The 12,703-nt window shown below is 33.0% G+C and overlaps 1 protein-coding gene across 2 annotated transcripts in view; it reads left to right on the top strand.

Annotated features, from left to right (window-relative positions):
- Fndc3a (fibronectin type III domain containing 3A) overlaps positions 1–12,703 on the top strand; it is a 174,516-nt gene that overhangs the window by 32,748 nt on the left and 129,065 nt on the right. For both annotated transcript variants that reach the window (XM_047552169.1, XM_047552170.1), the window contains exon 2: positions 1,947–2,084. In XM_047552169.1, the coding sequence (XP_047408125.1) occupies positions 1,986–2,084 (99 nt within the window). In that variant the 5' untranslated portion in view covers positions 1,947–1,985. The remainder of the gene's footprint in view (positions 1–1,946; positions 2,085–12,703) is intronic.

Below are 12,703 nucleotides of genomic sequence, written 5' to 3'. Positions count from 1 at the left end.
GTCTTGTAGTTTTTAAAAGAATAAAATTAAGGATAATACCCTAAGTAGAATGGTAATATTAAATTAGCATAGCATGTGGCTTCATATTCAGGCTTTCATAGCACTTACTGTTCTTAGAATTAACTTGAAGAATCAGAAGAAATCTATATTTCTGTGTGTAAAACTTGTAGTCCAGCTCTTAAAACCCAACTATGGTTCTGTTCTCAATATTACATTGTAAAATATAAATAACAATAATGGCCTGCAGTCTTAGTTAAACATATGGAATATTACAAATATAATACAATGATAAAATTTAAAAATGGATTTTTAAAATTTTTAATAAGTATTAGAACAATGAGCAAGATATGGTGGCACATGCCTGTAGTCCAGCTATTTAGAAGACTGAAGTAGGATTACATGAGGCTAGGAGTCTGAGGCCAGACTGGATAACGTAGTGAGACACTCTTAATTAGGAAAAAAAATATATATTCCCCAGCAACACACTTGCCAAAAAAAAAAAAAAAAAAAAAAAGACAAAGAACATGGAATTATGAATGATATTGGCCAAAATATATTATTGTGTGCATGTACAAATATGTAACAATGAATTCTACTATTATGTACATCTATAATGTACCAATAAAAGAAACGGAGCCAGGCATAGCCACTCAGGAGACTGAGGCAGGAGGATCGCAAGTTCAAAGCCAGGCTCAGCAAAAAGCGAGGTGTTGAGCAACTCAAACCCTGTCTCTTAAGTAAAATACAAAATAGGGCTGGGGATGTAGCTCAGTGGTCAAGTGCCCCTGAATTCAATCCCCAGAACTGCCCCCCCCCAAAAAAAGAAATGGGAAAAAAAAAAAAGGAAAGCTGAATTACTTACAAAAATATGTTAACTTCCTGGGTGTTTCTTCTTACACCACATTATGTGACATGCAAGAGGGAAAGTAATACGTTGACTCTTTCCTATCTCACAATTCTTCAAATATTTCACAAAGAAATTTGACAAAATTTAAAATACAGCATTTTTACTGGACTTGAAGTAATTTAGCAATGCAGATTATGCCAGAAGTTAATTTGCTCATAATACACACAGAGACATATATACACACAGGTATGCATAAATAAACACTATGGTTAAGTGACATGTATTTTTATGAGACAGTTAAGAAATATAAAATGTTCCATACAGTGGTTTTAAGTATGAAATCTTCAAATAGATACCAGTATTTAATTTTTTAAAAGTCTTAGAGCAGTTTTTATATATCTAAATGGAAAATTATTTTCAAGTTAAATCAATTTGTGTAAAAGTTTCTGCAAAAGTTGAAGATTTAATAACATGAATTCATTCTCATAAAAATGAAATATGGTGACCCTTATCACTGAATGATAGAATACTATAGACACCCCAAAATGTTTATTTTTGCCTTTCAGAATATATTCAATGGAATTGTTTATTATTTATGATTGTGCCCAGTTTTCAATTTGCTCATCTTGAAATGTAATTTACTATTGTTTTATTGGTGGGCGTTATATATAGTAGACTAATATTGCCTGTGACACATGTTTTCTTTTTATATGAGTCATATTGTGTCTATAAAGATTTCTAAATGTATGTACTTTCATCACTGAAATGATTAGATTTATTATAAAGTAGACATCAAGAGTAATAAAACCTTTCTGGGTACAGTGGCATATGTCTATAATCCCAGCAGTTAGGGCGGCTGAAGCAGGAGGATTGTGAGTTCGAAGCCAACCTTAGCAATTTAGTGAGGCACTAAGCAACTCAGAGAGACCCTGTCTCTAAATAAAATATAAAAAAGGGTTGAGGATGAGGCTCAGTGGTTAAGTGACCCTGAGTTCAACCCCAGTACAAAAAATAATAATAATATCCCTTTATACTAAAGAATGAGACATATCTTGAATGTATTGTATTTTAAGATGACTGTATATTTTTTGTTTTTCAGAGTTGGAGGGCTATCCAGCATATTAATGTCTTATTGATAATGGCAGAACATCCACCACTACTGGATACAACTCAGATTTTAAGTAGTGATATTTCTCTTCTATCTGCCCCTATTGTAAGTGCAGATGGAACACAACAGGTAAGGAAACTGAAGTGTTTATTTCCTTATGGCTAGTACACATCTACTTCTTCCATAAAAGTGCAACATTTAACACAGAATTAAACTTTACAGTAATTGGTTTCTGCTAATTCATGTTTTGAACTCTAATTCAAAATATTGATTCATTTTTAAGATGGTAAAATAATGAGACTTTCTGAAGTTGCTTCTGAAGTGTTTCACTAATTAATGGTCAGATTTCTCATGTGTATATTTAAGTTGCCACCAAGTTTATTTTTGTTTTCCTTCAGATAAACAATTTACTAATCCTTGTACCTTAATGATTATTATAAGTCCTTCCTTCAATTCATTATGAAGTTATGACATAATGATACAATTAAATCACCCCCTACATAATAAAATAATAAAATTTATCTTCTTTTTCTTCCCATATCTGCCCATCACCAGACCCCACCTTCCAAAAGCAAATACTCAGTTCCTAAAAAGCTAATATGTTTTCCCAACACAGGGCTTTTCTCTGTGGTTGCACTGACTCATTTCCCCAGTGTCTTAAGGGGATGGGAATGATGGATTTTCATAAGTACCTTTAGGCAATGTGCTTAATTTTCACAACTACCTTATATGCTAGGTATTTTAATGATAGGTGAAGAAACAAAGACTAAGGATATTACAAATGATAATGAGGAGGAAAAGGAATAGTTTGGGTACTTATTATATAACAGATATCATGTGAATTTTAATTCTTTCAGCCATCCTCTGAGGTAGGTGTGTATACCTGTCCTTATTTTTGCAAATTGAAGAAAATGAGTTTCAGAAAGACTAACACTTGAACAAGATCATAGAAAGTTTGTATTCCTGTTACTGATACTGCCGCCTTGGGAAGCTTTTTTTTTTTTTTTTTTTTTTTTAGTCATAGTTTTATATCTATACAGACAGTTAAAATTTTCTGACAAAATTAGGGGCTACTATCTTAACTGCTATTAAAAAATCATTAGTGGTTGGCTTGAATTCTAAATGTTTGTTTTATATAAGCATGAAAAAAAAGCATCTTGTCCTGGTTTTAATTTTTACATGTGCTCAGTTTCTAGCAGCAATTTCATTTCCCTGACTTGCTTTTCATGGTCAATTTAAGTCTGTTAAGATTTTTTTTTTTTTTCCCACACAAAAATAATATGTGTGGCTGATACTGATTTACTTTTATGAAACTCTTGGAGTGTTTTCTGTTATCACTTTTTGCTTCAGGCACAGTCACTGGTTTCAAGTTGTTGATTGTCTTCTGTATTGAAAAACACATCTAAGGGCTGGGGTTGTGGCTCAGTGATAGAACACTTGCCTGGCATGTGTGAGGCACTGGTTTCCATACTCGGCGCCACATAAAAAAATAGAGATATTGTATCCATCTACAGCTAAAAATAATTTAAAAAGAAAAAAAAAAAACCACATCTATTAAGCAGCAAGTTACAATACATTGATGTGATTGCTATGTTGTATATTCTGTTAAGGAGAAAGTACACCAGGCTGAAACACCACAGTGCTTTCAAGACTTCTTTCTCTCATTTCTTTCAAAAAGATAATCTGTTGGCAGAATTTTCTTGAAAATTTGAGGGCACCTTGGGCATCATGTAGCTGTAGTGGTGTAGGATCTGGGAATGGAAGAATCTGCTGAAGTAAGATTTAAAGGATTAAGTGGGACCAGAAGTTCTAGAAGATAAGATTTTGGGTAGAGTAAAACAAAACAAAAAAACAGATTTCAGGAAGCAGAGAAAATCCTTGTGTTGTAATTAGCAGGAAAGAGCTAAAGGTGAATGGAAAGAGCACTGGATTTAGTTGATAGATTTGATTCAGGTGACCTAAGCCAAAAAATTTTAACTTCTCCCTGTATGTTTACTCTCTAAAAAAAAGGAAATAGTATCTTAGAGTAGCTGTAGCTATGAGTGTGAAATAAGTCTTAAGGAGTTCAGTAAATGTTTGCTGGATCCAATTGAAGCCCTCAAATGTTTTAAAAACTAAAGAAACTATCAATATGCGGATTTAAATCAATAGAAATAGTGAGCAGTAGACAGAAAACTAGAAAGATAATTATGAAGGATGCATACAAAACTATAAATCTGAAAGCATGTACCAATAGCCATGTAGAATGTATAAAAGAAACTAAACAAAGATAAATGACAATTAGAGGTAGAAATACAGTAAACTTGACAGTTGACATTCCTTTATTTTAACTCAAAAATATGCCAAGTTAAAGTTTGCCTGTGGAGACACAACATGTGGTTGATGCTGGATTAAACTGAAAAACAGTTACAAATAGAGAAAAGTGTCATGCATAAGACTAATGTTAAAAATTCAGAATGGGCTGGGGTTGTAACGCAGTGGTAAAGTGCTTGCCTAGCATGTATGAGGCACTGGGTTCCATTCTCATCACCACATATAAATAAATAAAGGTCCATCAACAGCTAAAAAAATTTTTTTTTTATTTTTTGAAATTCAGAACAACAGATATTTCACCTCTTGTATTTACTTTCTTGGGAATATTATACTATGTGGGATGATTTCTATTCTACCTCTTGGGATCAAATTAATTTTGTTATAGTTGGCTGTTTAAGATTATTTATGTCACCAGGTGAGGTGGTACATGCCTGTAATTTCAGCAACTCAGGAAGCCGAGGCAGGAGGATTGGGAGTTCAAAGCCACTCTGAGCAATTTAGCAAGGCCCAACTCAGTGAGACCCTGTCTCTAAATAAAATACAATAAAGGACTGGGGATGTGGCTCAATGGTTAAGTGGTTAAGCACCCATGAGTTCAATCTCTGGTACCAAAAGAAAAAAAAAAAAAAGAGCTATTGCGGGGGGCGGTTGTGGAGTCTTTCCCAGGCAGATTGAAATGTTTAAAGAGCACAAAGCTGGGGAAAGAAAGTATCATAGTAAGTTTTCAAAACCTGAGTTATGGTCTTGTTAATAATGTACAATTTGAGAAATATTACAGAGCTATAATTAATAAACAATTCATAGAACAAAGCTTGAGACAATAAAAATTTCGCCAGGTATTTTCTTTGAAAGTTCAGGTAGATAACAAGACCATTCACTAAGATAAATCTTATCAGTCATGAGAAGCAAGATAATCTTGTTGTTGTTATGGGTTTTTGTTTTGTTTTGGTCTGATACCAGGATTAAAGCCAGGGGCACTTAAGCACTGACCATTATCCCAGCCCTTTTTACTTTGTATTTTGAGACAGGGTCTTGATGTTGTTCAGGGCCTTGCTAATTTGCTGAGGCTGGCTTTGAACTTTGGATCCTCCTGCCTCAGCCTTCTAAGCCACTTGGCTTACAGGTATGCACCACCCTGCCTGGCTGCAAGATTATTTTTATGGCAACAGACAGCCTAAATCTCAAAGGCTTATCATTCATATTGCATGTCCTCCAAAAATTAGTGTGGCTAAGCCCGTATAACCTTCATTTGATATTTGGCCTCTGTGTAGGTGTTGCTGGTGTCATGGTGAACAATATTCTGACCTCCATTCACTGCATTTACCACAAACCTGCCATCGGTGGGCTAAGGAAAATCTTACTTTAGGAAGAGGCAACAAATATTTGGTAAAAATTGAGTTCTATAATTAAGATAATGGAAGTAACAGCATGTTTGAGATTTGAAGGGAATATAAGAACTTCATTTGATTTTGAGGTATTTGGGGATATAATTTAAAAGATAATAAAAATAATAGATACCATTTGAGTTCTTACCATGTACCAGATACAGTCAGGGCCTTTACATTTAAATATCATAGTATCCTAAGAACTAGCTCGAATGTTTTCACTTTATAAAACTAAGAATTAGAGGAATGTTCAGTTACTAGGTTAATCAAGTAATAGAGCTTCTGAAAGGCAAAAACCAGGATTCAAAGCTAAGTGAAAGATTCCCTAATCATGTAATATGGTCTTAATTGCTGCACAAATAGAGTTTAGATTTCTTGAAAAATACATTATTTAAGCCAGAGATGTAGAAATTATCAGAATACTAAGGATAACAAAGCCATAGGTGTGAATGAGATTATTGGTACTGAGAATGGCAGGGTGGGAGAAGTGTTCATAATTTCTGATATAGCACCCGAATAGCACAAGTAGCCCTGTGATGCCAAAATGAAACTGTACCTTGCCTTGAACATGTTGGACATGTTCAAAGCTGCCTATGGACATCTTACTTCCCAGCTTTTCCTTTTCAAGGTTTTTGGTCAGCCACTTATTTTCCCATTTGTTGGTATCACCTCAGGCAACTATGATGTTAATGAACTGCCAGGATTATTTTAGACAGACTCACAAGGGTACAGCTGTTTGCAATAAGGGAGTTCTGAATCCAGTTGGATAGACAAACCCTGCTACTGGGAATTTCCAAAGAACTCTGGGATAGGTCAGATAATGACAGTTCTTGGAAAGGAAATTTATGGAGCTCCAAACCATTCTGTCTACTCCAGTGGCTGGTGATCTGCTGATTTTCACTGCTACTCTGATTTTGAGACTATTAGTTTTCAAGGTTACCAGGAAGCTAGGTAGAGGGAAAAGGAAATGTAGCAAATTAAAATGGTACAATGCTCACCATTCATACAAAGATTCAGCTGTTGTTGCAAGCCTTTGATTAATTTCCACAGTTCTGAAAAGTTGATTTTTGACCATTTTACCTGTGTTCTCACTGCCATTATGGTAACAGTAGATATTTGGAGGTTCATACTCTACCATTCCCTGGGACATCATCCAAATGGGGTTTTTATAGAATAAAAATGCAGAATGATCACAAAGTAGGTTTTGTTTTTGTTCTTTTTTATTTGTTCTAATTAGTTATACATAACAGTAGAATGATTTTGATGCATTATACACAAATGGAGTATAATTTTCTCATTCTTTGGTTATACATGATGTAGAATTAAACTAGTCGTATAGTCATATATGCAAATAGGGTAATCATATCAGATTCATTCTACCACCCTTCCTACCGCTACTTCCCTCCCTTCCCTTCACTGCCGAATCCAAAGTAACTTTTTTCTTCCCTTGCTTCCTCCCTTATTGTGAATTAGCATCCGCATATCAGAGAAAACATTTGGCCTTTGGTTTTTTGAGATTGAAGTTACAGAATATAACATTTTTCTAGTGTCATTTTAGTTTATTTATTGACATCTAAACTTTGGAATACAAAGTGGTTATTATTTACCAATGTCTGCAATATAATCAGTTCCCACCTTATATAAATACGTGACTGCATATATAGAATAAAACCATTCAAAGACTGCTGGATGAATAATTATAAAAAGAAGGTATGTTTTCTGACTCAGATCTTTACTTCAGAATTTCAGACCATTTCACAAGTCACTGAATTTCCCTACCTTGGGACCTGTATCATTTTTGTTGATATGTGATAAGTTTTTATGTAGAATAGTCTCTTTGGTTGGACACTTGATTGAGAATTGTCCCCAAAATATTCATTGGTAATAATAAGCTCTTTTATATTCCAGAGTTTAGATATCAAAATATTCAACCTTTCTGTCAAGCAGAAATGAAAAAAGCAGAGCAAGGAAAAGTAAAGGTGCTTCAATATACTACCTAAAACAAATCTTAAATGATTCCTTTCTCAGATTTGCTTTTGCCTGATGATATTGGTCCTCTCCATGAAAGCTATGTTTGCTTTAATTGAGAGAAGGAAAACTTCCACTAATAATGAAAAATCAGATAAAATAACTTTTAAAAGTGGTCAGTTTTAATTTTTAAGTAAGTTATAATTTGTAAAAATATGCATTTTAAAAACCTGATACCTTCATACCAAGCTATAATCCTTAAGGGTGAGATTATTGGGGCTCTAAAAGACAGTAACTCACAACTTTGTGATAAAAATTTTGTGCCCCCAAATTCTAATCCAAACTCTCAGTTGTAGATTTCACAGCCCAAATTTATTTCTTCTCACCACAGTAGTTTTGCCTGGCAAATAAAATAACCGTTTGCTAACTTTCTCACTCTTAAAAACCTTGAAAAACTAGAATTTAAATATTAAACCAGTCTTCTCTTTTCCATTAGTTTGTTTTGCCTGTGCCATGGCACTTCCTGTGGTGTTTCATGGGAAGATCAAATACTTCAAAATTGTAGTTTTATTTATTAACTTTCCTTCGACATTAAAACCTATGAAAAGATATAATAATCTGCTTTTTTTTTTTTTTTTTTTTTGGTACTGATATTGGGGATTGAGCCCAGGGTCTCATACATGCTAGGCAAGCACTCTACCGCTTTACCTCCCCAGCCCTTTATTGTGTTGTTGTTTTTAAATAAGTACATATTTTTAAAAATAACTTTATAATAAAGATTCAGATATGCTGATCCAAAAAATATTAATTTCACATATGTTCAAATACTATCTCTGTATAAAATGTTATGCTAATTCTTGTTCTAGATAATAAGAAAATTAGACATACAATTTGGGTATAAATTTTAAGGTGTCCAAAGGGGAACAAAGTTCCAAAGAGTATAAATTAGAATTTAATTTTATACTGGGAACAAAATAATATTAGTATTCTTATGGAATGACTGGGACAATATCTTTTAATTTGTTCATTGTTAAATATTTCAAAGAAAATAAAAATTAGCTAATTAAGTGCTTGATTGATAAATTATTTCATTTAAATTGTTAACAGTGAAATGTTTTCATGTAATTCAAGCTAGTATGATAAGATTATGTGTTTAATAGCATTTTAATAAAATATTTTTCAAGACTTAGGAAAGAATCATCAGACTCTAAAGAAACATCTTAAATGAACTATGGTCCTGAAATTTTGATAGATTTTTGGATTGATCAACAAAAGCATTGATATTCTGTTAACTCCTATACTTTAAATATTTCCTAACTCTCTTTTTAAGTGACTCTATTGTTCATCAACTCCTGTACCCTGGAGTCTTATGGAAATTATCAACTTACAAGAAATGTAGTTCAACATAATGTGTGGAAGAAATAAAAAATAACTTGAAAGCAATACTGAATACATGCATTCAACTAAAAATTATCTATAAAGAGCTGAAAATTCTATAAAATAAGTTGATTATAAGCTTTTTATAATAAATTGTAAATGAAAAGAAGAAATCTTACAAAAATGATATTTCCCATGAGTTTTTGCGTTCTTACATGAACTATATATAAGGTAAGGTGCTTTTAGCTGGGTGTGGTGGCCCAGGCCTGTAATATTAGCAGCTCAGGAGACTGAGACAGGAGGATTGCAAGTTCAGGGCCAGCCTCAGCAATTTAGCAAGGTCCAAGCAACTTAGCAAGACAAAAATAAAAAGGTCTGAAGATATAGCTCAGCACAAGAGTGCCCCTAGTAAAATAAAAATATAAATATGATTTTTTTATGAAAAATGGTACAGATGTTAGAGAAATGGAAGTTGAGTTCTTTTCAATTCTTTTCATTCCCTTTTCATTGATAAACTATAATGATTGTATGTTCAAAACACTGTTGTATATCTTTTTACCATCACATAAAAACTCAATATTCAGATTCCTAAAATTCTGCATTTCTGTGATTTTTTTTCAAATCACATTTTGAAAATAAAAGGCATGTAGACACATAAAAACACATAACAGGAGGCATATAAGAAATTATAACAGGGACTGATCTCAGAAAGGTTTACAATTGATCCATATTCCCTTTTGTCCTTTTAACATTTTTTCTTGTTAATTTATTACTCTATTCAGTTTTTAAAAGCCCTAGCAATTGAAAAAAGGAAAAAGCATGAAATTTCAAATGTACATATACATTACAGAAAACTCTTGATGCAGAAAACTTTCCTTCTTCCACTTCAAACTAAAGATTAGTTTTGTTTTTAATTTTATGTAAATAAAATTACAGAATATTATTTTGTGTGTGTACCTTTTTTGGTCAGCATTGCATGTATGGGATTCACACATGTTACTACCTATAGCATAGTATTTGCTGCTTTTAATATTCCATTAAATGAATATGTCCTAATTTCTTTAGTCATTCTATTGTTGATAAAAATTTGGGTTATTTTCGGTTTGGGGCTGTCACAAATAATGCTTCAAGAACATTATCGCAATTGACTTTGGTTATACATGTGCATGCATTTCTTTTGGGCATACAGCTGATAGTGGAATGCAGGGATCATAGGAAATATGTTTATTTGAATGAGAGCTGGCTTTTATTTTATTATCTCTACTTTTTCCAGAACACCTAAAAATCACTTGAGTTCCTTTTCAGATTCCCTCAAACACCAAAAGTATTTCTTCTTATTCCTCCAAAATCTCCACTGCCCATCTCTAGGTAATTTCCCGAAGAAATTATACCAGTTTATACTCCCCTCAGCACTATATTGTTGGCAGTTGATCTGTAGCCAAACCAACATTTAGAATTGTCAGTCCTTTTCATTTAGCTATTATGGTAAATGTTTGTTTTATTGGAATTTTAGAGAGACTATTCATGTACTTACTGTGTAAATGAAAATAAATTTGAATAATAATGAGTAAGAACATTTTCTAAGTTTTATTTTCTGTTTTTGTTTTTGTGAGGGATATGAGGAGGAGCTTCTCCATGTGTTAGTTTTTAAAATATTTGGTTTGGATGAATCCAAAATTAGCCAATCCATTCACACTGATGCCTTGTTGTTTAATAATTATTATTTTAAATAATAGTAGCTCATGTTTTTTCCATTTTTTTCTTTGCCACAAAATACGATTAGAAAAAATATTTTATTGCCACTACTGTTTTCTTCAGTATTTTAAATTGTCTCCTAAATATCTTCCTGTGACTGCTTCCCGTAGATAGGTAGGAATTAGGACTGTGTGGCAAGCCATAAATCATCAGATTTTAAATTGGTTAGCTGTCATGATTCTCAATCGTTTTTTAGGAACTGAAATACGATTCAATTTCATAAACACTTACTAAAGTAACTACTGCTAAGTTAAGTTGAACAAAGAATACATTAAGTATAAGATAATTTCTGTTCCTAAAAATTTATAATTGTGTATGTGCATACTCCCTACCACACATAATACCATAAGCAAGTAAACACCTAAAGTACTTAATACTTGATTATACTTGAAAAAAACCACACAGCCAACAATAGTAGCACTTAAAGATGCAACAAGGAGACAAGCATTGGCCCTGGTACCTCAATAACAGTGATTTTTGCAACCTTTGTTGGACTTGTGTAGAAGTGGCAGTGAAAGGTACATTATAGCAAGGATGGCAAGTCCAACTCCATCACAAAAAGCACTCTTTCCATAAAGCCAGTTGTCAACCTAGATGTTTCCTTTAATAGGTTTATTCCCTTATCAGAACCTGCCCCCGCTCCACCAATCTCCAATAAATAGCAGTTAGCCCGATGGCCCAATTACATGGCTTTCCTTAAAAATTGGTTAATTGTGAGTTGAAGATCCATTCAGAATTGTGTATACTGACCATTATGGAAATGAAAATTTTTTATTTTTGTTTATTGGAGTTTAAATAACTCAACATTCCTTACTAAGTATGTGAAATACATGTATAAAATATATGGTATATATTTTGTCCTTAAACAATTCTCATTTTGTAATATAATTCGATTGGAGCCATCAATATTATGTGGTTAGTTTATTTCTGTAGTGACTCATAAAATAAGCTCCCCTGCTTCTTGTAGAACATTGGTTATCATTTGTCACCCCTACTGCAGCATATACCATACTCTGTACCATTGATTGATAGTCATGATGATCCATTTGGAGTTTGAGGATGATTGCCCTTAGGGGCACTATCTGAATTGCTGAGATTGTAAATTACACTCTGGTGAATATGCTGTATTTTTTCCCCACCTCCCGAGTCTTAATGTAGAATGCAGAAATATAGCTGAGGAATAATTAGATCATTTCCTTAGTATGTCAGTTTGTTAATTTTAGATTTATCACAAAATGTGAGTGCATCCATTGCTGGCAGTAAAGGGCTTGTGTGAAAATACAACTTAAGATGTTCATGTGAAATTTTAAATTCTAGTATCACCTTTCCAAAGAATGATAGTGTGGAATGTATTATGTGTGGAAAGATGCTATTACAAAATGATACACTTTGTACAACTTCCTGCAGCCTATTGGTTGCTTTTCTTTATCCCTTGGTTCAAGTTGTGCCCTTCGTAGGAGTACTAAATAAGTTTTTCATCCCTTATGTGACAACCCTCTGAATAGTTGAGGTTGTTTATTGTATCTACAGATTAAAATATCCTTAGTTAATTTACTCTGCATTTGTTCAATATGTATTTAATTTAATTCTTTATAAAAAAAATTATTCTGGGAGCTGGGGAGATAGCTCAGTCGGTAGAGTGCTTGCCTTGCAAGCACAAGGCCCTGGGTTCGATCCCCAGCACCACAAAAAAAAAAAAAAAAAAAAAAAAAAAAATTCTGGCTAATGGGTAACTACATCATTAAATGAAATGGAATGAAATCTGTTCTCAAATCTATCAGAAGAATTGATTGACTTCACTGTCCACTCTCACATAAAGTAATGCAGATTTTTTCCCCATATTTTTTGGTGCATTTTAATATACATAATGGTGGAATTCATTGTTACATATTAATGCATGCACACAATATAACAATATAATTTGGCCAATATCATTCCTCAGTATTTGTC

Source organism: Sciurus carolinensis, chromosome 5 (assembly GCF_902686445.1).
Source record: "Sciurus carolinensis chromosome 5, mSciCar1.2, whole genome shotgun sequence".
In the NCBI taxonomy this organism is placed as follows: Eukaryota; Metazoa; Chordata; class Mammalia; order Rodentia; family Sciuridae; genus Sciurus; species Sciurus carolinensis.
Note: the sequence above shows the minus strand (reverse complement) of the source record. Positions and strands in the feature narration are given on the sequence as shown.